General features: G+C 40.7%; 1 protein-coding gene across 1 annotated transcript; it reads left to right on the top strand.

Annotated features, from left to right (window-relative positions):
* The first annotated feature begins 11,101 nt into the window (after positions 1 to 11,101).
* On the top strand, positions 11,102 to 26,978 carry LOC139738912 (inositol monophosphatase 1-like). Its single transcript, XM_071649541.1, has 7 exons — positions 11,102 to 11,250; positions 12,375 to 12,508; positions 13,604 to 13,708; positions 14,804 to 14,958; positions 17,038 to 17,146; positions 24,580 to 24,731; positions 26,364 to 26,978. The coding sequence occupies exons 1-7, from the start codon at positions 11,149 to 11,151 to the stop codon at positions 26,468 to 26,470; spliced, it is 864 nt and encodes a 287-aa protein (XP_071505642.1). The 5' UTR covers positions 11,102 to 11,148; the 3' UTR covers positions 26,471 to 26,978.
* Positions 26,979 to 27,669: the final 691 nt, after the last annotated feature.

The following is a 27,669-nucleotide window of genomic DNA, read 5'->3' as shown; positions in this document are numbered from 1 at the left end:
GCCCCACCCCCATAGGCCATACGTACAAACACACATAAACATTGATTTTATTCGTGCAGCTGAGAAGAATCACGGCTAATTTCTTTTGCAATGGAAGGAGTACCCATCAGTGATGTCAAAAACACCAAAGCTAGCTATCTTATCCAGTACGGGGCCCCGGACAGTAGCCCCAATGGAGCCCCCCCCCCCCCCCCCCCCGGCACACACACACACATTAGTTTCATTCAGCTAAAAAGGGTCAAGGCTAATTTCTTTAAATGGAAGTAGAACCCATCAGAGATATCCAAAATACCAAAGCCAGTTATTTTATCCTGCACGGGGCCCCAGACAGTAGCCCAAAATGCCCCCCCCCCCCCCCCCACCCCACACGCATTGATTTTATTCAGCTGAAAAGGGTCACGGCTAATTTCTTTTGCAATCGGAAGTAGTACTCATCAGAGATATCCAAAATACCAAAGCCAGCTATTATCCTGTACGGGGCCCCAGACACCCCCCCCCCCCCCCCCACACACACACACACTCATTAGTTTCATTCAGCTGAAAAGGGTCACGGCTATAATTTCTTGTGGAATGGAAGTTGTACCCATCAGAGATATCCAAAATACCAAAGCCAGCTATTTTATCCTGCACGGGGCCCCAGTCAGTAGCCCCAAATTTCTCCCCCCCCCCCCCGCACACACACACACAAATTGATTTTATTCAGCTGAAAAGGGTCATGGCTACTTTCTTTTGCAGTCGGAAGTAGTAGGCATACTCATCAGAGATATCCAAAACACTAAAGCCAGTTATTTTATCCTGTACGGGGCCCCAGACAGTAGCCCCAAAGTGCACCCCTACACACACACACACACACACACACGCACACACATTAGTTTCATTCAGCTGAAAAGGGTCACGGCTAATTTATTTTGCAATGGAAGTAGTACCCATCAGAGATATCCAAAATACCAAAGCTAGTTATCTTATCCTGCACGGGGCCCCAGACAGTATAGCCCAAACACGGGTAATTTCTTTTGCACTGGAAGAAGTATACCTATCAGAGATATTCAACACACCAAGGCCAGTTATTCATCTTGTACAGAGCCCCAGACAGTAGCTCCACTGAGTGTCCCATCCATTATACATGTGCTGTGAATCAGCTGAAAATGGTCTTACAAATTCTTTTGTAACGTAAATATCAGGGCCTACTGAACAGAGATATCACAAACAACAAAGCAAGTCATCTTATCCTGTATACGGAGTCCTATAGGTTACTACAGCAGCAAAACACCCAAGAAATTTGGAAAGGAAGCATACTTCTGTATAGCGCACAACCGAGATGACCATATTACGAAAACCAGTCATTTCATCCTGTACCGGGCCCAGTACAGTAGCCATAAAGTGCCCCTCCCCAACATAATTACTATGACATCATTTAGCTGAAAAGAGTCATAGTTGTTTTTTCTTTTACAATCGAAGTAGGCCTTAGTTTACATCTCACGGTCACAACCCCCAAAATCAGCCTGCTCGGCGACCGCTCGGCGACCGCTCGGCGACCGCTCGGCGAGTTTTTAGCCAATATCGGTCGGTCGCCGACCGGTGACCGACCAGTCACTGCTGATTTTTAGGGCATCGGTCGGTCGCCGCTGAAGTTTTAGCGCGGAGTTGAAATTTCAGCGGTGACCGCTCGATTTCTACTCGCCGTCCAAACTGTATGACTTTTGAGTTCTTTGTTCTTTTGAGCAATCTATTCTTTGTAATTGCCAAACATGATGTATGAATATACAGCTATCCCGACCAGACGCCGTGCGGAGCGTCTATGTAGAGCGACTGGGCTGTGTATAGTTAGAATACAGCGTGTACATTGCATGGCTTTAACAGTGCTTATTGGAATTTGTTGTGCGACCCTTAAAAGCTTTTGTCTGTGTAGGCAATTAGCCGATTGCTTTGACGATAGGAATAGACCGGGGGCCCAGAGCATTTATTCAGCTGAAAAGGGTCACACTTTTTGATGGTCTCATCGTATAAGGATGTGGCCAAGGGTCCATAAAATGAATTGCTGGCAAGTCACATCCTGTACCGTAAGCCTAGGGACAACAAAAAGGGACCCCGAAAAATTGATTTATTCAGCCGAATGGGGTCACGGACAAAAGTTGGTGGATATTGTTCCTTTGGGTGTACTTATCATGAAAACAGCAATGCCAGCTATTTTATCCTGTACGGGGCCCCAGACAGTAGCCCCAAAGGGCCCCACAAATATGGTGTTATTCAGCTGAAAAGGGTCACGGCTAATTTCTTTTGCAATGGAAGTAGTTGCCATCAGAGATATCCAAAACACCAATGCCAGCTATTTTATCCTGTACTAGGCCCCAGACAGTAGCCCCAAAGGGCCCCACTCCCCATAGGCCCTACGTACAAACACACAAAAACATTGATTTTATTCAGTTGAAAAGAGTCACGGCTAATTTCTTTTGCAATGGAAGTAGTTCCCATCAGAGATATCCAAAACACCAATGCCAGTTATTTTATCCTTTACGGGGCCCCAGACAGTAGCCCCAAAGTGCCCCACCCCCATAGGCCATACGTACAAACACACATAAACATTGATTTTATTCGTGCAGCTGAGAAGAATCACGGCTAATTTCTTTTGCAATGGAAGGAGTACCCATCAGTGATGTCAAAAACACCAAAGCTAGCTATCTTATCCAGTACGGGGCCCCGGACAGTAGCCCCAATGGAGCCCCCCCCCCCCCCCCCCCGGCACACACACACACATTAGTTTCATTCAGCTAAAAAGGGTCAAGGCTAATTTCTTTAAATGGAAGTAGAACCCATCAGAGATATCCAAAATACCAAAGCCAGTTATTTTATCCTGCACGGGGCCCCAGACAGTAGCCCAAAATGCCCCCCCCCCCCACCCCACACGCATTGATTTTATTCAGCTGAAAAGGGTCACGGCTAATTTCTTTTGCAATCGGAAGTAGTACTCATCAGAGATATCCAAAATACCAAAGCCAGCTATTATCCTGTACGGGGCCCCAGACACCCCCCCCCCCCCCCCCCCCCCACACACACACACACTCATTAGTTTCATTCAGCTGAAAAGGGTCACGGCTATAATTTCTTGTGGAATGGAAGTTGTACCCATCAGAGATATCCAAAATACCAAAGCCAGCTATTTTATCCTGCACGGGGCCCCAGTCAGTAGCCCCAAATTTCTCCCCCCCCCCCCCGCACACACACACACAAATTGATTTTATTCAGCTGAAAAGGGTCATGGCTACTTTCTTTTGCAGTCGGAAGTAGTAGGCATACTCATCAGAGATATCCAAAACACTAAAGCCAGTTATTTTATCCTGTACGGGGCCCCAGACAGTAGCCCCAAAGTGCACCCCTACACACACACACACACACACACACGCACACACATTAGTTTCATTCAGCTGAAAAGGGTCACGGCTAATTTATTTTGCAATGGAAGTAGTACCCATCAGAGATATCCAAAATACCAAAGCTAGTTATCTTATCCTGCACGGGGCCCCAGACAGTATAGCCCAAACACGGGTAATTTCTTTTGCACTGGAAGAAGTATACCTATCAGAGATATTCAACACACCAAGGCCAGTTATTCATCTTGTACAGAGCCCCAGACAGTAGCTCCACTGAGTGTCCCATCCATTATACATGTGCTGTGAATCAGCTGAAAATGGTCTTACAAATTCTTTTGTAACGTAAATATCAGGGCCTACTGAACAGAGATATCACAAACAACAAAGCAAGTCATCTTATCCTGTATACGGAGTCCTATAGGTTACTACAGCAGCAAAACACCCAAGAAATTTGGAAAGGAAGCATACTTCTGTATAGCGCACAACCGAGATGACCATATTACGAAAACCAGTCATTTCATCCTGTACCGGGCCCAGTACAGTAGCCATAAAGTGCCCCTCCCCAACATAATTACTATGACATCATTTAGCTGAAAAGAGTCATAGTTGTTTTTTCTTTTACAATCGAAGTAGGCCTTAGTTTACATCTCACGGTCACAACCCCCAAAATCAGCCTGCTCGGCGACCGCTCGGCGACCGCTCGGCGACCGCTCGGCGAGTTTTTAGCCAATATCGGTCGGTCGCCGACCGGTGACCGACCAGTCACTGCTGATTTTTAGGGCATCGGTCGGTCGCCGCTGAAGTTTTAGCGCGGAGTTGAAATTTCAGCGGTGACCGCTCGATTTCTACTCGCCGTCCAAACTACGCTCGGTGCCTGGGCGGCCACCGTCCAGGCACCGCCCAGGCATCGACCTAATCGAACGGTCGCCGTTGGGCGGTTTAGGTTAAAAAAAAAAAAAGATAAGCCCCAAGAGAATCAGTTGCCGAGCAGTGGCCGCTCGACCGATGGGAGATCGGTTGGTCACCGGTCGGTCACCGGTCGGCGAGTTAAAAACTGACCGGCGTCCGGGCGGCGACTGCTTGATTTACAGCGGCGTTCCCCAGGGCATATATAAAGAACTGCCCAGCACCCGCCAAGAGAAACAGTAAGATTTCTGAATGAAGTCATCAACTCAGCCTGGTTTTCCCAACAATTTTCATTCACAAGAAAATGCCAAAAGCGCAAAGGAAAAGCACTTCAAAGCGATAAGAAGGGGAGGAGGAATCGGGGCCGTCTGGAACAGGTATGGAGAGAGAAAGAGGCAAGACGACCGTCACCAGGGTTTATCCCCGGAGGAAGAAGCAGGAAACTGTGGCTCTAATTGTCCACTCATCAGAAGAGGACTCGGTCACGTCGGCTGGAGACATGGAGGACAAGGAAGGAAAGGATAGCAACAGTGGGACAAATGACGACCTGCCCTCCATCCAACAATCACTGAACTCCAGCAAACGGTTCAAAGAGGAGCAGGAAGAACAAATCGCACAGTTTTTTTTTTTTTTTTTTTTTTTTTTTTTTTTTTTTTTTTTTTTTTAGGAGCATACATTGTTCTATAACATGGGGAACAATGATTACAAAAATAAGGCCAAGAGAGGACATCTGTTGGGGGAGCTGGCTAAATCCCTAATGAGACCGACTGTCACAAACTGCTGGACTTGTGGATCTCGTTGTCGAAGTAGTTGAGGTGGAATCAACGACATCTTAGACCTCGTTGACCTCTCTGATGCAGAGAAAGAGCGTTATTGTTTATACAAAATGGACATACAGTCCCAAATATTGCTCGTGAGAACATCCTGGCAGGGAACGACGGGCCACCGCCTGTCACGCCGACAGGAAACCTCTGATGCCCTGCCGATCATCGGTCGGTCGCTGGTCGATTTTTAAAAATCGACCGGTGGCCGGTGGGAGACCGCTCAGTTGCCGACGGGTCATCGCTCGGTGACTGATCGGACTCTGCGCTGAGAGGATCCTCGCATTTCGCCAAGTTTGACCTAAAATCGGCCGGCAACTGACGAGTCACCTACAGGACATCGACAGATCATCGCTCGGGCACTGCTCGATTTTCGCTGGGGCTGTCAGCTTGCTCAACACCTCCAAAAACTGCTGGGCAGTGCCAAAATCTCAGCGGCGACCGAGCAGGCTACAAATCGGTCGGTCGCCGCTCTGAGTTGTGACCGTAGCCCAGATACCCAAAACATCAAAGCCAGTTAGGTTTTCCCAGCCCATTTCGCACTTTTGTTGGTTCATTTGATAGAAGGTTCGAATTCGTACAATGGGTATTCAAATTGACTGGTACCCTACGTTCATTCAAATTCGCCTTGACTTGCCGAAAAGGGTATTTCAGTCATTAAATTTCGCGAAAGACAGTCAAATTCCAAACGTGTTCATTCAAATTCAAATCATGCTATTTCTTTGTTTCAGATCATTTTAACGTGTCTTTCTATGTGTGTTTTCGTTTCATCTATAAATTACTGTTATAAAGCAGTAAAAGTATCATATTTCTTGTCTAGTATAACTGGATTTGGTTGTTCTGTAACCAGACTGGTAACGCTCATTCTCTTTCATATACATGTCATTATAGGCCTATACGTGTACCAGCAATGCAGATTAACTTCATTTTTTATAGTCATGACAGCACAATAGATACAGACGTATATCTCTAGAAGACATAGAAATAATTATCTTTAAAAAAAAAAATGAGGATCATAACCTTGACTTCCTGGAACTGGCCGACCGCTCGTAATAAAGCGCTCGTAACAGCCAGATAATTTGTGGCTTCTTACTTCTTCGGATTCAAAAAGCACGTAAAAAAATGGTGTCAGAGTCTCTTAAACGAATACGAAAACATGAAAAGCTATGATGCTTACAAAACAATAATTACGATGAAATAAAATAAGGAAAGAGGTCAAGCATGAACATATCTGGACTGCAGACATGTTAAATTAGATGGCCAGAAATCAATTTGAATGAACGAGTGCAGCATGTGATCACGTGACTATATCATTATGAATTTATGAATGAACGGATAGTGGAATGGTGCTTGTCTTATATATGGATTTCAGTTGAAAAAGTGTTATTTAGAATAAGGTTAGAGGTAATGTGAATGTTTCAAAATGAATTTGAATGAAGAGATTATGACATAATGAACTACCATGTCATCTAGGCGAAATTTTTGCTAAATTTAATTCAACATTAAAGAATTTGATTAAAAGAGGTGCGAAATTGGTCCGGATGCAGGGCCCTTGACAGGTATAGCCCCAAGGTATTCCCACCCCATATGAATTAAGCGTTTTTAGGTGAAAAGAGTCATGTATGCCTATTTTCCTTGGCAGTGGAATTAACAGCTGAGATACGTAAACATAAACCCATCCAGTTAAGGGGCCCCCAGCCAGTAGCTGGAAAGTGCTCCCGTATTATTTTATTCTAAGTGAAAAGAATCACTGCTATAATTTCTTTTGCAATGGAAGTAGTACTCCATCAAAATCACCGAAACCAGTTATATAGCTGTATGGGGCCCCACCGAGTGTTCCTAAAGTGTCCCCACATGTAATTCCACTATCAAGATCTGCATCCCGATCTATTTAATCTGTCAGATCGGGAGAGAGCGGCAAAAGTGTACGGGGACCGGGAGCATCGTAGCAGCAGCGTTTGGGTGATGGGGTTGGATCTGGCAATTTTACAGATCAGGAAGAAATTTTGAACTGGTTCAAAATTTCTTCCCCATCTCCCCATCAAGATTGACCTATTTTGAATTGTTGCTCAAACGGGGAGAGAGCAGTGACAGTGTAAATACCGCGGGATGAGCATAACAATTCTAGGTTTTTCTGACCGTAGTAACAGTGGCACAAGAACGGGAAATAGTCTAAACTAGACACCGACGACATGGTCCCGCTGCTGGGCTGCTTTCTTGATCAAAGCACAACCTTCCCGCTTTAACGACGCTCTCACTAAGTTCACTACTCTCGTATAAAATCAAGGCCTGTTCCTACGACGCTTCATTCCTGCTTCGATAACGCTGTTGGCCGCTTTAGCTACGCTGTTCCTACGCTTTCCCAGACTCAATTACGCATGTCTTCCGCTCTCGCCGCTCTGAAATCGAACGTAGCCGATACGCTGGAAAATGTTTGCCAGAACAGCAAAACTGATGATGATGAGGAGGACGTTGTCGTTGTCGCGAAAATGAAGACGAAGGAGCGCATATTCAAGAAGAAGAAGAGATGCAAACAATAAAGAGAATAAAGCAAAACACATTGGAGCTACTGTCTGGGGCCCCGTGCAGGATAAAATCTGACTTTGGTATTTTGGATATCCGATGGGAACTACTTCCATTGCAAAATAAATTAGCCGTGACCCTTTTCGGCTGAATGAAACCAATATATATATATATATATATATATATATATATATATATATATGTGTGTGTGTGTGTGTGTGTGTGTGTGCGTGTGTGTGTGTGTGTGTGTGTGTGTGTAGGGGGCACTTTGGGGCTACTGTCTGGGGCCCCGTACAGGATAAAATAACTGGCTTTAGTGCTTTGGATATCTCTGATGAGTACTACTTCCGATTGCAAAAGAAAGTAGCCGTGACCCTTTTCAGCTAAATGAAACTATTGTGTAAGTATGTATGTAGGGGGGGGGGGGCACTTTGGGACTACTGTCTGGGGCCCCGTACAGGATAAAACAGCTGACTTTGGTGTTTTTTATATCTCTGATGGGTACTACTTCCATTGTAAATGAAATTAGCCGTTACTGTTATCAGCTGAATAAAGTCAATGTGTGTGTGTGTGTGTTTGTACGTAGGGCTTACAGGGGGCGGGGCACTTTGGGGCTACTGTCTGGGGCCCCATGCAGGATAAAATAGCTGGCTTTGGTGTTTTGGATATCTCTGATTGGTACTCCTTCCATTGCAAAAGAAATTAGCCATGACTCCTTTAACTGAATAAAGTCAGTGTTTGTGTGTGTTTGTACGTAGGGCCTATGGGGGGTGGGGCCCTTTGGGGCTACTGTCTGGGGCCCCGTACAGGATGAAATAGCTGGCATTGGCGTTTTGGATATCTCTGATGGGAACTACTTCCATTGCAAAAGAAATTTGCCGTGACCCTTGTCAGCTGAATAACACCATATTTGTGGGGCCCTTTGGGGCTACTGTCTGGGGCCCTGTACAGGATAAAATAGCTGGCATTGCTGTTTTCATGATAAGTACACCCAAAGGAACAATATCCACCAACTTTTGTCCGTGACCCCCTTCGGCTGAATAAATCCATTTTTCGGGGTCCCTTTTTGTCGCCCCTATAGTCTAGGCTTACGGTACAGGATGTGACTTGCCAGCAATTCATTTTATTGACCCTTGGCCACATCCTTATATGATGAGACCATCAAAAAGTGTGACCCTTTTCAGCTGAATAAATGCTCTGGGCCCCCGGTCTAGAAGTCCATCATATTTTTTCTGCAGTTTCATCTTCGTGAATAGATCCAAAAGGTTTTATTCACCCTGAGGTATCGAAAATTCGTATATTGGTTGGTATCTTCTATACTTTGTTTTCATATACGAAAAAAACAACAACCCAGTAACACAAAATCAATTCAAACTACCAATTTCATGACTACGATATCAAGGTTCCATAATGTATTTGATCAAAACAAGCAAATGTATTATAGTGTCTCCTACTTTTATGATCGCTGTTTGTTATAAATTGAAGTCTTGTTATTGTATTTTTCGCCCTCATTGATATTCTTCACTCTTTTCTTGAAGGCAAATTTCGATATTACATGTATCTGTTTTCAAACCAGTTGTTCGTCTCTTTAGGCCCGTAAATTCAGGTTGCAAATCCTCACTATATTACTTTGCCCCCCCCCCCAAGAAAAAAACAACAAACAACATTATATCTGAGGGAGAAAGATTTGCGGTGACACCATGTGTATGTAGTCCTTAACCGGATCGTTGTTTGGCAGAAGAGCCTAGAAAGAGGAGAAATGAAGAGGTTAAGGACTACATACACATGGTGTCACCGCAAATCTTTCTCCCTCATTTACTTCACCATGCAAACCTTCAAACAACACATAACATTACATCTGAAAATTTTGTACAGATGTTCTGTTGAAAAATGAAATAAAGATGCATGAAGCGTCTCCCTACAGTGTGTTTGCTGCCAAATTCATTTACAATGTAATCATGGAGACATTATATATTGTTTACTATATAGAAAATATAGGTTGGTGTACTAAACGGAGAAAGCCAAATGTTGTTCAAGGAGGACCTACTAGTTTTCCGCTGATAAGGACGAGAAACTATTGGGAAATGCAGATGAAGGAGAATAATGCAGAAGATGAAGATGTTTATGAAAAAAAAAGGATTTTGTCTAATTTGTCGGAATGCTGAATTCTTAATGACAATAACTATGATTATGGAATTTATCTAAATCATTAAATTACATGACATATATGTAAGATGTATTATGAATATATCGGTTATTATTTCTATTTTCTGCAACAATTAGTGCAAAATATTTTGTCTGACTTTTGTGTAATGTGTCACGCATATACATTTATGCTGTTCTTTGAACAATATCTGTGTGTATCTCTTGTAACGCTGCATGATGGAAGGCACTTTCATTGTGGACAATAAAACACTCAATTCAATAATATGAGACATGTCACATATGGTGAATTCTTTAGGCCCACTTTGTGTCTCGTATGAAGCAACTGTGATTACTGCAAAACGTGATGCTGGCATGTAGGCCTAAGCACGTGCACAGGAAATTTCCGAGAGTGAGAGAGAGCAAGCGTAGATACACGACTGCGTAGGCGTTGTATTCTCGACATAGGTATACTAATACTTGTATACCTGTAATACTTTTTGATGTTCGGGGAATTTTATTATTACACCTTTTTTTTTTTACCCCGGATGTGGCAAAAAAAAAAAAGAAGAGAGGATGGAATGAAACCTTTGAGCCTGGTAAGGCCATTGTTTTTGCGCTGGAGACCTGTTTTTTATCAGGCCTATCATTATTATTATCATCATTTTTTTTTTCTGGTGCTTGTCAGCTGAAGATCATCTAGCCCCGGAAGTGGAAAGAGAAAGAGCTGAAGACCTTTTCTGTGAGATGGGCTTCATTGATCAGGTTTCCAACTTTTATATATAATTATTTTAGATGATGGGAAATCAAAAGTTTAATTGACAGGAATTAGTTTTGAAATATGGCTGATATGGGTCCTATAGATTCAAAACAAAGCAATCCTAATAAAAAGTGGGACCAACCTTTTATTAGGATCGCGCTTTGCTTTAATTTTGTTGTTGTTGTTGTTGTTGATAGCTCAGCATTTCTAGTCCCGATTTTCATGAAATAAACTTGGAATTGGTTTTGAATTGTATGCTCTTTAACATTATTTTCATGAAGTGGTTTCTAGTATAACAGGCCTACTTACAGTATAGGCTTATCTCGCAAAAAAGTTATATAGGCATTGTCTACCATTTGCAGATGAAACAAAACCCCAGCTTTAGGCCCTAGTGCTTCAAAATAGTTCTAGAATGTGAGTTAGGGATAGAAACAACCAGCTGAATCCTCGTCTCAACTAATAACATCATCGTGTAGAAGTTCCATAGGAGGATGCCTGGGACCCGGCATGCGTTCTGCGAAGGCACGATGCATAATAAACAAAAGAAAAAAATAGAAAACAACAAAAAGTGACCAAGCCTATCTGTTACATTACACATCATCCCGTTGTGAAGGAGCTAACGTTCATCATGTCGTCTGAAGATGTATCGTCAGCTTGTGTTAACGTGGAAGATGAGGATATCGAAAATTTTCTGGAAAATGCAGTCAAAATCGCGAGGAATGGAGGGCAGGTAGGGACATAATTTTTTGTTTCAGAGAATCCTCCACCCATTTCTTTGTAGATCGGAGTAATTTCATAGTCCCATATACTATGTTTAGTGTGAGTGACCACTATGCAAGACGCGACTGTGTAAATGCGCATAAATTTAGGACTAAATTAACTATACACAGCCCAGTCGCTGTACGTAGGTACGTCGCACAGCGTACTTACACTTACAGCGTCTGGTCGGGCTATACGCACGTTTACGATTATGCAGTCTATTGACATGATTGAAGTGCAAACCGCTTACCGTTTCGGTAGTCCGACACTGGCAGAGCCAAATGCCTCCCAAGGTCTTGACCTTGTGCAACACACTGACCCCCGAAGCTTTCCTTCGTGAGTCGAATCGAAAGCAAGTCCCAGCCTAACCATGCTAACCCCTGCATATAAGTTTTGTAGCACTGCCACGGCACGGCACTGGTGAGTGGTGGTTTGTCCCTCACCACACGGCTACAGACTCTTCCCTGATCCTGGTATAAACCAAGCTGTCTTCCAGAGTTTTACAGCAACTGAGATTTGAGAACCTGATTAGTTCTATAGACTATAGTCTATAAAAAGGCACCGCAAAGTGAAAGATGTGGAGAGGCTTAGACCATTGTTAAAGTCCATACTGAAAAGCTTGTTGGTCCCACAATCTGTAGTTTCAAATAAAAACATTGCGCTTGATCAGAGTAACTTGGGTCGTGAATAGGTACTGCTTGGCATTTCTCTCACACCTTGTCATGATTCTAAAGGTGAAAGATCCCTACACTTAAAAGAGTTATGTCATTGGTAATATTATTTCTAGACTGGTTTACAGCAGGGAGGTGCCCTCTCACCTCCCTGTTTCCAGTGATACAATGTACACTGTGGTGGCCCACTTTATGTACAAGCTACCAACGGCAATTAAGGGAGCTCGGGAGGGAATGGTTAAAAAAAAGCTGTCCACCAGATGGACAGAGTTTGGAGAAATTTGACTTCAGGTCTGTTACTTTATCAGACAAAAGGGGCACATGCAGAATCTCAAGAATACATGAATAATATTACTCTTACATTTTACAAGTTGACAAAGTGATACAACTGGATGAAATCCTTTGATTTTGTCTCCACATTCAGCTGATCAAAGGTGCATTCACCCTAGAGAAGAAGGTGGAAACGAAGAGCTCTGCTATTGACTTAGTGACGGAGACTGATGAACATGTGGAAAAGATGATCATTGGTTTTCTGAGAGAAAAATTCCCAGATCATCGGTGAGTAGTTTCAGTCTTTTTTTTTTTCCTTTTTTTTTGGTGTGTCCGGTATAAAATTGTTACCGAGGCTAGCATATATACTCCTCTAGCTCTCTCCATTCCTTCTCTCGTAGTTCTCTCAGCTCCTGACATTTTTCTTCCTGATTTGACTGTGGAGTTGTGACATTATGTGGAAAATGAAAGAAGTATTTGCATTCTGGAATATTAGTCTTGTGATGTCACATTGATACTGTGTATTGTCCTAAAGTTTCTCATTCTGTGTGACATTGTGCATGTACCTATCAAACAGTGTTTCACTCAGTGGTGGATCTCCCATCTTCCAAGCAAGTTTAGTCAAGTGATTCATCATTAAGGAATCATGGTTTGGCAAATAATTTGAAAAAAAAGGAAGGAAAACTCTCCAGACTTATGATTTTTTATAGAGAAATTATGCTTTGGCACCTACAAAATAGATTAGATTGAAAGCATTTTTTTTTCTTTCAGACATGGTCAAATATACACCGTGTACTTCAATCATACAAAATTAGATTGTGAAGTACCAATCTGACCACTTTGTGGTCATACATGTTTTTATTATGTTTCAAGGGCATGATATTTTTTGAGTTGCAACAATTTTGTGACTGCCTGAATTTGTGATCAAGAAGTGCAGAAGTTGAAAGAGAGGGTTTGAATCCTTTCAAAGAACCAAAAGTAAACATACTGTAAAACAAGGAACATTCGCGTGCATTTTAATTTCGTGAATTTCGCGAGAGCCAAGTTTCGCAGAATTAAAATGTATGCGAAAGTTCTTGTCTCCACTATATGCATTGAATGTTACAGGCAACTCGCAAAAATTTCATGCCACGAGAAAGGTCGTTGGCCGCAATTTGCCAAAATTTCATGCCACGAAAATATCTTGTTTTACAGTATTTTCTCCTTGGAGACCACATTTTGTTTGATGGTGCATTTCTGTAAGAGAGCCAATTATTTAGGCAAATTGTTGATTTTGCAAATATCACTCAACTGGCAAAGCTCACCAAAATAGAAAATACAGCAAAACATTCAACATGTACGGTATCTTTTGGACTCACTCTGCATGTTCTGCATTGCCCAAAGGTTCATTGGGGAGGAAAGTGTTGCTGCCGGCCAGAAGTCAGAACTGACCAATGCCCCGACCTGGATCATTGACCCTGTAGATGGAACAACCAACTTTGTGCACAGGTATAGTCAACTCCTCTTTTGGTGAAGCTTGATAGAAATTCAAAATTTGCACCTGCCTTGGATGAGCTAGAGTGGATCCAACATGCCAAGAATAGGATTATCGTGGATGCCGGGTAGGGAAGAATTGTGAAATTCCCAAACCCTGAGTAGAGAAAAACCATACTCTCACTGAGAAGAATTTGAAGTGCCCAACTCGGTATACAAATGCAGATGTGCAGAAAGAGTGCCTAGTTTAATTTGTCTTTTACTGATTTATATTGCACGCTTATTTTGTGCCCTCCGCAATTGCCACGTTTTTTTTCGACCTAACACATGTAAATTAGGAGGGTATGACAGAAAACTTGAATGGGTTATTGTCGCTGGGGTGACAAGACCTCGCATATCTACAAAATGTCAAATGTTCAGGAGAGAAAAAAAAAGCCATGACAGCCAAAGCACTATATCAAATGGGAGAGCCTTTCCTCTGACATTGCCACATGGTGGCTTCATGTTTGGGGTAAGACAGCTAGGATTTTGACAGGACATCACTTTACTGATTAACCGACCATTAATAAAAAAAAGTCATTTTCACCAAAATTTCAGATATGAGGTCTTGTCACCCTGGCGACAATATTACCTTTGACAGTGTTTCTTTAAGTTTGCGTGCACATACTCAACTGTCTGATTTTGTCTACAAGAATGCATATTCATATCAGTCGGAATAAATTATGTTATATCTAGATGTTATAACTAGAACTCAAGAGTAATGCAAACTTAATTTTAAGCATTGTCTTTTGTATTCAGCAATTTTATAGATTATAACATATTTACATGGGATGTGTTAGTGATATCAAGGTATAATGATTGTATTGATATGATTAAACTGATTATAGTGAGAAAAATAGTTGCTACTAAAATCTAATTGCTATTTATGATGTCATGCAATTTCAATTAATCTATTGATTTATTGCATTCACAATTTGACCTGTGCATCACAATGTTTTCTTCCTAAAACTGACAGTTTACTTAACTTATTCCTGTATAAGTGTATATATATTATGTATAAATGTATGCCTGACATTAAATGTATTTCACATTTCATTTCTGTCATTGCAGTTTTCCATTTGTCGCTGTGTGCATTGGCCTTGCCATCAACAAGGAGCTGGTGGCTGGAGTGGTGTACAATGCCATCCTAGATGAGGTTTTCACTGCCATCAAGGGCAAGGGGGCCTACTGCAATGATTCACCAATCAACTGCTCCGGCCAAGAAGGTGAGTTATGTCAGGAGGGATCTCTTCGTCAACTTTCAAACATACAAAGTGTCACATGAGATGTCGATTTTGAGGAAGGCGAAAGAATGCCAAGCTGGATTGGAACACCAGTGTTCCTTACTGAGAGCAGAGCAAGGGAGCGGGCTTTAAAGGGATGATATAGTATTGGTTGAGGTGATGATTCAGCTTTTAACATTTTGCAAGATACTTAATAATGACTTTATTAAATATGAAAGAGCATATAACTCTAAGAGGCACTCAAAGTTTATTGGATGAAAATTGGTTTTGAAATGGCTGAATTATTACAAAAACAATGTAAAACAAAGTGATCCTACATGATAAAAGGTTGGTTCTACCTTTCATTGGGATCACTTTGTTTTGGATATCTCGGCCATTTAAAAGCAGAATTTCATCAAATAAACGTTTAATTCCCTTTTGCTATTTCATATTTCAAGAAGGTTTCTCATTATCTTAAAAGAATCATCAGAAACGGAAGCCTGAAGCGCAGCCGAAGCTGTACCATCTCTTTAATGGCTCATGGATTATTGCTCTTTCCTGCACAATCTGTTCTCCACACAAACATTACCGATGGGCCAGGGAGAGTACACTGGCATACTTTTGTGTGTCCATGTACTGTATACGCTTTAATTCTTGTGGTTTTATAATTGGGAATTTTGAGAATAGGTTGTCAATCGCAAGAATAACAATGCACAAAAAATTGACAAAAATGAAGAAAAAAATTGACAAAAATGAAGACAAAAATTGGCCCTGCATGCACTGTCTCAGCATGTACACTAGCATTGAAATATTAAAGTGACTGGTAGAGCATTGATGCCGTAGACACGTTCATATTCAAAGAGTTACTGGTGTCGTCTAAAAACTAGCAGTACTAGCTAGCTCATTTCAAGCAATGTTTCAATGGAACGGTTTGTTTGAGAGGTTGCGCACTTTCTTCTCGATGTTTGTGTTATGCCTTCATTTTTTCCCCAATTTTTCCCCCAATTATCATGATAATGAAAAGACAACAAAGTGCAAAATTAACAATTCATGAAAATGTCCAATCAACTGCCATTAGTGAAAATGTAAGGATGTATAGTTTATTCATTTCCCAGTCTCTGCGTTTTTGGTATATCACTCATCACATGTAGATGTCTATGCCTGTTACAATGAAGGGATTACGTTGTGCACATGCACAATCCTCTGATACTAGCATGATGTTGTAAATCAGTGCTTATGATCAACAATTGACTTCTGCTGAAGTGGAAATTCTTGTGGTTTGGAAATTTTGCACACATTTCGCTCATTTCACGCAACATGCAGCAGTTGTGCTATTTTTCCAGGAAACAGTTCTTGAACAGTCAATATGAACATGCAAATAATGAATTGATGATGTCATCCCCTAAAACGACTTGCCATATAGTTTGTAAATAAGATTTTGATATTCCCAGTTTTTTATTCAAATGCAATTATGCCTCAGTCTCAAATCCTGATATATCTAACTGATCATTATTCTGAAGTTATTCAACCAGGATTAACATCATGTTTTGCGCTTCAATAACAGAAACCAGGGGGGTGGGGGGATCCAGGAATTCCGTAAAGGGGAGGGGCCTTTACAAAATTAAAGTTGGGCGCACGCGCCTCTCATTTTTCCTTTTTATTTCTTTTGTTTTAACAAAAAATAAAGGGGGGCACGCCCGGTGCGCCCCCCTCTGGATATGCCACTGGAAACAATGAATTTTAATTTTTTTATACTCAATCAATGGAACATTGTAAGGTGATCACATCATCACCTCACTCATTTGCATATATTCATATCAACTGTACTACAACTGTTCTGCAGAAATTAGCAAAACTTCACAATTTCACAACTTACCTATTGATTTTTATCTGAGTTTGATCAAATTTTTGCTGTTATACTCATAAGATTTTACTCTTTCTGATCAGATTAGCCAATAATTGTACTGGAATTCCTCTTTATGCAGTTAAATGCTCTTCAACAGACACAAGTATATGTATGTTTTATCTGAAAAGGAAACTATAGGCCCTTTTTCTTCCCACTGGTTGCCCTTTTCCATGCAGACATCAAGCAGGCCCTTGTAATGACGGAAATTGGCTCAAGCATGAATGCGGAACATTTAGCCACAAAGCTCAAGAACATTCAAGACGTGCTCAGGGCAGGAGTTCACGGGTTAGTATGTCCTTCTGGCATGATGAATCTGAAGTAGACAGACTGATATTGTGACCTAGTCGTCATCATCATGTCCTTTATTTTCCACTGTGCAGTGGGGTAGTGATGATAGGCGGGAGTGTTCTGCTCTCTTTTCAGCACGCAGTGAGCCATTATGAAGGCTTTGATTGCAAAATGAGTTAACTCCGTTCTTGTTCATTTGAGATATTTCAGATGAAAGCTGCTAAAACAATAACGAAAAGGGAAATATTAAGAAAATATAGCATATTCTGAATCATTACTTCAAGAATGTACCTTGTTATGTAACAAGTGAGGTATCATTGGAAAGGTTCGATTTTGCTTTATCTGAGGATGGACTCGCTTTTACAATTTGTAAAAAATGATGCTTAACTTGTTTTGCCTTCAAACTTTCCATATGTTTGTTGCGCATATTGATATTACAGCAAGGTGTGTATACGTGTGTGTGTGTGTGTGTGTGTGTGTGTTGGGCTCATGAGTATTGTGTTCACATGCCTATGTGCAGCTTTGAGAAACAGGGTGAAGAGCAAAGAACTAAGAAAAAGTGTTCAGAGAAGCTTTCAAGAACTTCTTAATGAGGCTGACATTTACCTGTATCAATAGTCTCTTGTAGATTGAGAGATATTAGAGAACTTTAGATTTAGATCAGAGGACATTTAAGAAGACGATTGCATTGGCCGTTCTGCTCTATTCTTGCATCATGTTGAAAAGTAGCTTTAGATTACGTGGAGATTAAACGCAACATATAAAAAGTAAAATGGCACCCCCATATGATCAGCGCATCAAGTAGCTCTCTGCATCATGAATTGAGTGGACGCTAAAATGGCCCAGTAGATCGCGTAGTGAAAACTCAAGACGGCACAAGCTATAAATAAACTGATTTTGATAAGCAGGTTTGCGCATGCTTAGAACATGTCTTTTCCTCTGGACGTCTGCATCACAAAATCCATAACTCCCTTTTTTTTTTTTAGGGAGGAGTACTTCAGTCCTAAGCAGGAAGTCTCATTGTACATTTCAAAATGTGTAAAATGTGACAACAATGTTGAGGAGATGCATGTACAACTTCATCTCGGGAACTGTTCACCGTATGTTGCAAATGTGGATGATTCCAAACTGCTCATTTCAAAGAATGATCTTGTGTAAATTGTCATTTAGTAGAATTTTGACCAAATAATTGGCACAGGTTGTTGCTGTCTCAATTCCAGTTTGCAGTTGAGTGACTGGCACCATTATGTAGTTATCATCATGTGAATATGATTCATAAATGCTAATACTGTTTTGGATGCTGATTGATGTGCACATCTAAGGACCATTGACAAATTTAGGGATTTAGATGCATTTAATATTTGCTGCAACCCAAGTCAACATTGATGACGAATGTGGGCTCAAACGAATGAAAAGATTATATTCTTCCCTATGAAAGACTTGCAATGAATGATACACTTGTTATAGATTATAATCAAAAGATACATTTAGTCAAAGAATTAGAACACAGGCAAAGCTAACCAGTTGGCACCATCAACATGCTGTTTAGAAAAAAATGCTTAGCAAAGGAAGGAAACAATGTAAAACATTTTGTTATATTATGACATTTCGTTCATTGACATTTATCAAAAACAAGAACACACAAAAAAAATCCTTAACAGAAAAGACTACTTGCTGCATATTTGTCAGATTATTAGTAAAACTTTTATGTTTTTTATTTCTTCTTCATGCATTTTCAGTATCACATTGAGTAATACTGGGTTATAAACCCTTTTATCGTACGCTACCAAAGTGACTTTTGTCACATTAAAAAAGTTTGCAGTATGGCATTTACATGCATTTTTTCACCAGGGGGATAAAATATGCAAGCTTCCCAATGCTTTGGCATCCACAAACTCCTTTTTTTTTCTGGTTGAGGATAGGAATCGAAGGGTGTACTCCTTTAGATTTGGACCCCCAAAAAATATATTTTCTGGTAATGAGGCTGCAGTTGGCCTCTAGAAATATGATTTTGTTCCTGGTTGTTTTCATTCTGTTCATGAAAATATCTAAAGTGATAAAGTTGAAAAACAGCATTAATAAATTTTTGCACTTAGAAAAATGCACATGCTTACACACACACAAGATGCTTCCATACCAGTAACCTGCCTTGTACAGATGGACTTGTGTTTCAGTATTAATAAATTGCATTAAAAAAATTGCTGCTAAAACCTCAGGCCTTCTTGTAATCCGATGTGGTGCAGCAGCATGTAATCTTCAAAGGTTGGGAAAGAGCTGACAAATAAGTATTGATGATCTGTGAATTGCATTGATGAAGGCAGGTCATTTTACATTGCCACCTCATTGACAATTGGTATTAAACACATTGAAGATTGCTCACAAGAGATTTATTATTTCCTTTTATTTCCTTTTTTTTGTGATTGCAGAATGTGAAAGTCTAACTGAGAAGCATTACCACTGATTTAGCTTGCTGTAGATAATAGATAATGTTTTGCTATTTCAAGAAAAGAAGTTTGCATTTACAGATAGGCTATTATCTTGAAAAAAAAAAGGAGTTTCCGTAAACATTTAACAGCTTGTATGTTTTCAAAACAGTTATAAGAATGGATATGTGTAGAGATGGTCAAACTAAATAAACTACATGTATTACTGACTAGTTGAAAGACTAGTTTCCTTTTGAAGCTGTGATGTTGGAATTGGAATTTCTTGTTGAAAAGACTAGCTGCTTTGAGAAGAGTAGGTTCACCCTACATATCCTGTAAAGTTGACATTCTTTTCACAGCACGCCCAGCTCCTGATAGGAAAGGACAATTCAAAGAGAGAGAAAAAAAATACTTGTTATTGACTACAGAGATGCATTTCCATTGCTTTCGGAGCCTACTTTTGACAATAGAGATTACCAGAGCGAGAGACCATGCTCAGTGCCTTTTCAAACTGACAATGTGCAAATGTAAAAACTGTCGTCTAAAGCCCACGTACCTGGGGGGCACTTTCATCAAATGTTTTGTCAGTGATTTTCATTGAAAAAATTGCTCTCAGCCAATCAGATGGAAGGATTTCAGGAGCTTAAAACAGTTGTCAGTAACAGACAAGTTTCATGAAACACTCATAATGCAAAGTATTCAGTGAAGAAGAATAAGAGAGTTCAGTTTCAAGATGAGGCATCAAGGTGACACATTCAAAGTGCAGTAAACCTCGCTGAAGGTGACCTACTTATAGGACTAGGGGCAATCAGTCTACTAATTCATAAAAAATGACAAAAGCTCAACATGCTGCACAGATTTACATAGAAAAGTTTTATCATGAGTCACCATTTATTAAAGTAGTTGTTGACGAACATTTGTGTATTGCAGGATGATGATGTAAAATTGACTGCTTGTTCTGAACTCTTCTATTTCAATGATCTTTTGAACGTAATGCTTCTTAAATTTAGACAGGTGACCTGTGGAATAAAATGATATACAAACTCAGCCGTGAATGTCATAAATGAGCAACAGAGGAGTAAATGGGCCTACATGGCTCACCAGCTACCTTCTACACCCTTTCCTAACATTCTGTTTTAAACATGTAGTCAATATCTTCAACCCTAAATGCTCTCTTAGCCGACAAGTGCTCTTTATAAATTTCTACCACTGTTGCTACTATTGAGAGAGTCAAAGAATAAGATTGATTTTATGATAGGAAGTTCCCCTGACATTGCTCTGCTTAGATTTCAGGCACTGGAACGGTCAGTTACGGCTGATTGCACAGCACATGTCAAAGAGCGTGACAGGTGCACTGATGACTGCATAGCACATGTGATGGAGTGTGACATACTCACTATTTGCACAGCAGGTGTCAAGGAGTGTGACACATACACAGATACACACACACACACAGACACGCACACTCACACACACACACGCACACACACACACACACACAGACACAGACACACACAGACACAGACACACACACACACACACACACACACCACACATGATTACCATAAACTGCAGGAGTCAGATGAAAGTCAAGTTTTATCATCGCTGAAAGTTTCTGAACATGAAGTCTTGTGTGTTGTCATGCAATGTGATATTTTTTTTTTTTTTTCAGTAGATATGTGGTCCTAACCTCACTTATAAAGACATCACTTTTCCAGACCTGTTTTTTATGGATGTGAGCTGACACTCAATTGCCTTTGTGTTTTCACTATTCTTTGTTTTTTTTTTCAAACCAAATACTTCACAAAATAATTCTCTTGCAGTTAACAGGTAATAAGAAAGTTGGGATGTAAAGGCCAGTTGCTGTGATACAATATACTGTGAAACCAGAATCATTCGCTACATGAAACTTTTGCAAATAGGAGTCGATGGTCTTTTTTCTCAGCTTGAGACTTGTGCAAATTGCCACTGGCTCTCCGTGCATCGTTAGACAAAGATTTTTTCATGCGTTTTGATTTTTCAAATCTTGGCTCCTAGCAAAATTCTTGAAAATTTTATGCATGTGAAAATTTCTGACTTTACAATGTTCATAGCAATCAAAATGCTTTCTCTAGAAGGAAATATGCACCACTAGTGTGTTGGTCTAATAGGGGATATGGGAGAGAGAAGGAGACTCGCCAGCTTTAATGGGGCATAGTCCCGGTAGTGTAGATGGCGCTGTTGATGCTACTGCCGATCACCGTTAGCATTGATACGAAGATTGCCGAAATTTAGCTGTCATCAAGAGTAAAGCGCGTAGGTGTTGCTAAGTAACGTTGCCTTTGTTGTATTCTCTGCGCATCACGCAGTCTGTAGTAATGCCAGGGTGCGTGCATATGTGCTTCTTATTATGACATCACAAAAGAAATTTGCTAAACAGTCAGACCGCAGCACCCGATAATTCGATCGTATTTATTCAACTCGTATGCAAGCCCGCTCTAGGCTTGCATACGTAATGAGCTGCGGAAGGGGATTTTGTCCTTTGGCTTTCGGCAACAAAAATACACATTATATTCACAAATTTGGTATCAAACCCAACGAAAATATGTAAGCTATCGTCACATGTTACTCAAATTATTGTAAATGAAAAATATCATAGCGTAATTTGAGCTTGAAAAATGATGAAAAAAGAAATTCGTGTAGTACACGTTCAAGACGTCAAAAGAATACCAAATTCACCTTGCGTCTCAATGAAAATGCAGTATTTGGTAGCCCATCTCTTAATCTTTGTATCCATGTAAATATCTTAACAATCTGTTGCTTAATCCGGTCAGGAACCAGTAAAATATACATCGATGTCAGTGCTGGTCAGCTTGAAACCGTGCAATCTCAAGAGTAAGCTCTCTCATTGGACAGCGCTTGCATTCAGCGCTTGCATTACGTCATTACACTGCTACGGTTTCATGCCACGTGCGTGCAGAGCGCATGCTTGCATAGGCACGCGTGTAGATTTCTGTGCTTCGGACAGAAGCGAGAAGCTAGAAGCTTGGTACATCGCGCGCGAATGCAAGCGCTGTCCAATGAGAGAGCTCTTTCGCGCCACTGTACACTTTGTGTGGAACATACTTCCGGCTTAGGAGTGAATTTTACAGACATTTGAAAACGGAAAAACTAGTATAAATCATGCTTGCGTCTCCTTGACTCCAATATATGATGGGCATCTAAGTTTCCTCTATACGAAAAAGCCAAAATCAGAAACAACGGTTTCTTAAAGGGAAGATAAACCCCAAGAGCAATGTGGATTGAGTGAAAGCAGCAACATTAGTAGAACACATCAGTGAAAGTTTGAAGAAAATCGGACAATCGATGCAAAAGTTATGAATTTTTAAAGTTTTGGTGTTGGAACCGCTGGACGAGGAGACTACTAGAGGTTATGACGTATGAGTGGACAACAATACCAAGAAAATAAGAAGAAAATTCTACCAAAATCCATTTTTCATGAAAATTACAAATTCCATCAGCTTGATATTGACATATGTTAAGGGTAGCAATTATTCCCCCTGCTTTCTGAAAGAGGTTGGTCCATTGCTCTTTCATAGTTCTAGAAAAGTGAATTTTTGTTGAATTTCCTTTATATTTTCTTTGTATTGTTGTCCACTCATACGTCATATCCTCTAGTAGTCTCCTCATCCAGCGGTTCCAACACCAAAACTTAAAAAATTCATAACTTTTGCATCGAGTGTCCGATTTTCCTCAAACTTTCACTGATGTGTTCTACTAATGTTGCTGCTTTCACTCAATCCACATTGCTTTTTGGGTTTACCTTCCCTTTAATCCGGTCAGGAACCAAAAACGAACTTTAGATAACAAAATCTTCCGTGAAAAGCAGGTGAAATTTGCGTAAATTCAACTGATTATAACGTCATGACAAGAACCGATATTATACGCAAATTTGGTATCAAAATAAAAATTAAAGTCTGGGGAACAACTTATCGTGACTTGTAACCATAATGAATGCATGTAAAAGTCGCTGCACTGTGAAAACCAAAGCCCTGTCAAACTCTCGCAAAATCTCGCACGCAAGAGACACCTTCGGAACGCAAAGATCGTCAACGAGAGTGCTGAATAAATCTTGCCGGATCGGCTCATTAGCATACGTGCTGCGGACTGACTGTAAAGCTGTCATCCCCCTGAGCCGAATCATGAGCCGAACTGTGATCGGACCACTGACACAGTGGATTGGATTTCTTCGGACTCGGGAAAGTGGGCCAAAGCGTAAGCGCCCAAGAGAAGTCGATAGCATAGGTCTCTATAGGAAACTTGCGCCGTGCGCCCGCGTACGCATTTGACTAAAACACCGGGACCATGCACCTTTAATATACTGTGCATTCTTCTCATGCCAGCTTCTGGTACAGTATGCTTTTGGACCGCTTTGCATTCGAGCTCTCTCTGCCATGGTACAGTACAGTACGCTTTTGGAGCACATCAGGAAGTGGTCCACTTTTGGCACAATATGGTACATTAAGGTACACTTTGGGAGCATTTGAACGCTCCTCTGGCACGGATAATAGGGAGCTTTAGATTTGCGGGGCGGATGTTTGAGACGACGCTTGAGCTGGACAGTCTTCTCTCTCCGTGCGTCGTGTTGAAAAGTAGCTTTAGATTATGCAGAGACGCAACCTACATGTATAAGAAAATGAAATGGCGCCCCCATATGATCGGTGCATCAAGTAGCTCTCTGCGTCGTGAATTGAGCAGACGTAGCAATAGCACAGAATGCGTAGTGAAAACTCAGGCGACGCAAGCTACAATTGTATAAATAGATCAACTTTGATACGCGATTCTGCGCATGCTCAGAATAGTTTTTTTCCCCCTCTGAACGTCCCCATCATGAAAATCTAAAGCTCCATAATAGTATGGTATGGTACGCCTTAGGAGAGCGCTTAAAGGCACTGTATGTCCTGCAGGATATTCATACTTACATTGAGGCTTATTTATGTTTCCTGCTGTCGCGGTTTTTCTTTTCAGGATGCGCTCCCTGGGTTCTGCTGCCCTCAACATGTGCCACGTTGCACGGGGCGACAGCGACTGCTACTTTGAGTACGGCATCCACTGCTGGGACATGGCAGCGGCGTCTGTCATTCTGGAAGAGGCTGGCGGGTTCTGTGCAGACCCAAAAGGTGCGGACACTTTTTAATTTCTTTTCTTTTTTTCCCTTCAAATTTGTATGTGAGTCCGTTGCTTGTGTTTGTTTGTTTGTTGGTTGGTTGGTTGGTTTTTGCTTATGTTTATGCTTGTGATGTGTAGGATGCGGGTGGGACTTTTTGGGGGGTTGTCTTGGACTTCTGTCCTTTCATCTGTCTGATATCTTGTCATCAAAATTCAAGGAAAAGTGATTGGATGGATTTTTCCTTGTACCTCACCCATGTGTAAGGTGAAGATGCAGTGATTAGATTTTGGGCAAAATCCTTGAAGATAAAAGTCCCTGAACTTTGGCAGAAAAATATATATACATTGTATACATATACACAAACATGTATATATATATATATATATTTTTTTTTTTTTTTTTTCAGTTTTTAAGGTGCCCAGTTTTTCCATCTTTTACTGGTCAGGGACTGTTGGACTAGTACCAGTGTGTAGCATTGAATAAAGTGGGAGAAGAAGTGAGAGAATACAAATCAGATTCTTCAGAATAAAGCATGACCAGTGAACATAACTTAAAAGAAACCCGAGATATATATTGTTCATCACAAGGCATTCAGGCCACAAACACGTGGCTCCATGTAGGTAGAGTGTGCCACTGGTCATATGGTGTAGTACAGTGAATACACAAAATATATGTAGGAATCCGACAAAAAATAACAGAGGGGTGATATAATGATAAAAATTTATATAAAGCCTAAATAGATCCTTGTCATTTGATTTGTTATTTTGACATTGATCATTCGTCCCATTTTACTATGACGTCATCGTTCATGCAATTCTGGATCCATTTACTGTGCAATTCTGGATCCATAGGATTTTGCTTCATTTCACGTATGCTGAGAACCTGACATGCTACGCATGTAAAACGTTGCCTTGTGTTTGTAGTGTGTGTGCGACAGCGCGCTAGAGTAAAGCACTCAGTAAGCACCCTCTCGATCTCAGATCCCACACAATAAATCATCAGATGCCAAGGATCTATTTTAGGGGTTATATAAAACAAATAATAAATGATTTTCAGTGAAAGATGAAATTATTTATCCATTCAACTTGGCTGCCCCTCGTTGAGTGGATCATTTCATCTTTCACCTCATAAAATATTCTGTCCATTGCACTCATAAACATTCATTATTTGTATACTGTAATACATCTTCCCCTCTCTCCATTAATAATCTCTTTCTTTCAGGGTTCTGATATCTTATTTATAATGAATTAATGCGTTCAGTTTATAAGTTGAGAAAATGCGTCACCCTGAAAACGGTGAGGAGATTTCGCCTTTTTGTAAAGTTTCTGACCTGCTTATTGAGAAAGAAAATCATTTTTCTCTTCCCATTCCACATTGGTTTCATACAAAGAGATTTTCTCCTCACCACCACTAGAGGGCGAAATATACAATGGTGTCATGAGATTTCATGGAGGCTGCCATTACCCACTGAGAAATGGCAGACTTTGCGCACCCAAGTAACATTTTTACAGCGCATATTTGAACTTTTGAACTTTTACGTGAGTGTGTATTTCTTGATTTGGCTGCTCCTTGTGTAGGGCGTATGCATTCTCCGCACTCTAGCACTTACTCATTATAAGTTCTTTGGTTTCGTATTATCCAGGAGGACCGCTGGACATCATGTCGAGACGGATTATCTGTGGCAGCAGCAAAAAGCTGGTGGACACCATCTCACAGCATCTCACGCATATAGACTACGAGAGGGATTGAAACTTTGCTGCCGCTTGATCTGATGTATTGTACATACACCACTTGTAGATCAGTACCCAGCATTCGTTAATATGTATATATAGATACCTAAAGTTTATATTTTTTGTTCATGTGTCTTTATGTATGTGTGTGTAATGCATAATATGTTTACATATATGTATGTATATACCACACATGATATATCTATATCTTTGTGTCACTTCAGTGAATAGAGAACTTTAGAGAAAATTCCTTGTGTTCTTTAGGTAAAGTACCAAACGTCCACACAGTAGCCATGATGCTTTGTATCAATACATACTGTACTGCCATTTCATTTGGGACAGTATGAATATAACTACCTTCCATTTTCATTCTTGGGACAAATGATGGTTGTACATTATTGCATCTGTTCATATTTATAAAGATTTACATTCTAGATCCAAGTCAGTGTATCTACCCTTTTATGTATACATATATACCAATATATATAATTTATATATATTATTATGTATGTATACACATGACACACACACACACACATACATACATACATGTATATACAGGCATACTGTACTTTCACTTTAAAGGGATCAAAGCCTGGCTTCAGCAAATTAGTTGGAGGTAGCCAACACACAACACACCTCATCACGCAGTGCATATCAGTGTAACCTCTCAGAATCCCCACCTTCAAATGAATGATAAAGACAGAGGCAGAAGATCATGCAGACACGATTACATGACCACATACATGCAAATGGTCATTCAGGTGGTTTTCTACATTCGGCCACTATGTACTGTCTCCAATGCACCCCTTTCCCCCCTCGACATCCATTTCGTGGGATTTGAAACATAGAGGACAGATTATGAAGGGGTTGGGGTGGGACTATTATGCTGTGCCGATGGTATTTTGCAATCATACATTGTCACTTGTATCCAGCTGGATGAAGTGACTAACACTCATTTTGTCTTCTCTGCAATATCTCACAGTGACATCTGATGCTAATTATTTCAGTCATGTTGTGGTAGTTAGTTACTGGATTCAGTTTGAACCTCCCTGCAGTACATTTTAGCACAGATAATGATCTTGCCATTGTGCGGCCAAACTTGCGTACCTCTCTTTTGAGAACTTGCCTAAGATGTAGACACTTTAATCTGGAGCTCTGTTGGCCAGCTCCCTAAACAGGCGAGGAGAGGAGGAGACTCGGCATGTTCATGCAATC

This window comes from Diadema antillarum, unplaced genomic scaffold (assembly GCF_040938485.1).
Source record: "Diadema antillarum isolate AM-2024a unplaced genomic scaffold, OU_Dant_1.0 seq00000773_RagTag, whole genome shotgun sequence".
Lineage (NCBI taxonomy): Eukaryota > Metazoa > Echinodermata > Echinoidea > Diadematoida > Diadematidae > Diadema > Diadema antillarum.
This window is presented reverse-complemented; position numbering and strand designations above follow the sequence as displayed.

Coding starts and splice junctions, on each gene's coding strand:
- LOC139738912 (XM_071649541.1), top strand. CDS start 11,149: ATGTCGTCTGAAGATGTATCGTCAGCTTGTGTTAACGTGGAAGATGAG. Junction 13,709..14,803: donor ACAACCAACTTTGTGCACAG/GTATAGTCAACT, acceptor CTGTCATTGCAG/TTTTCCATTTGTCGCTGTGT. Junction 14,959..17,037: donor CAACTGCTCCGGCCAAGAAG/GTGAGTTATGTC, acceptor TTTTCCATGCAG/ACATCAAGCAGGCCCTTGTA.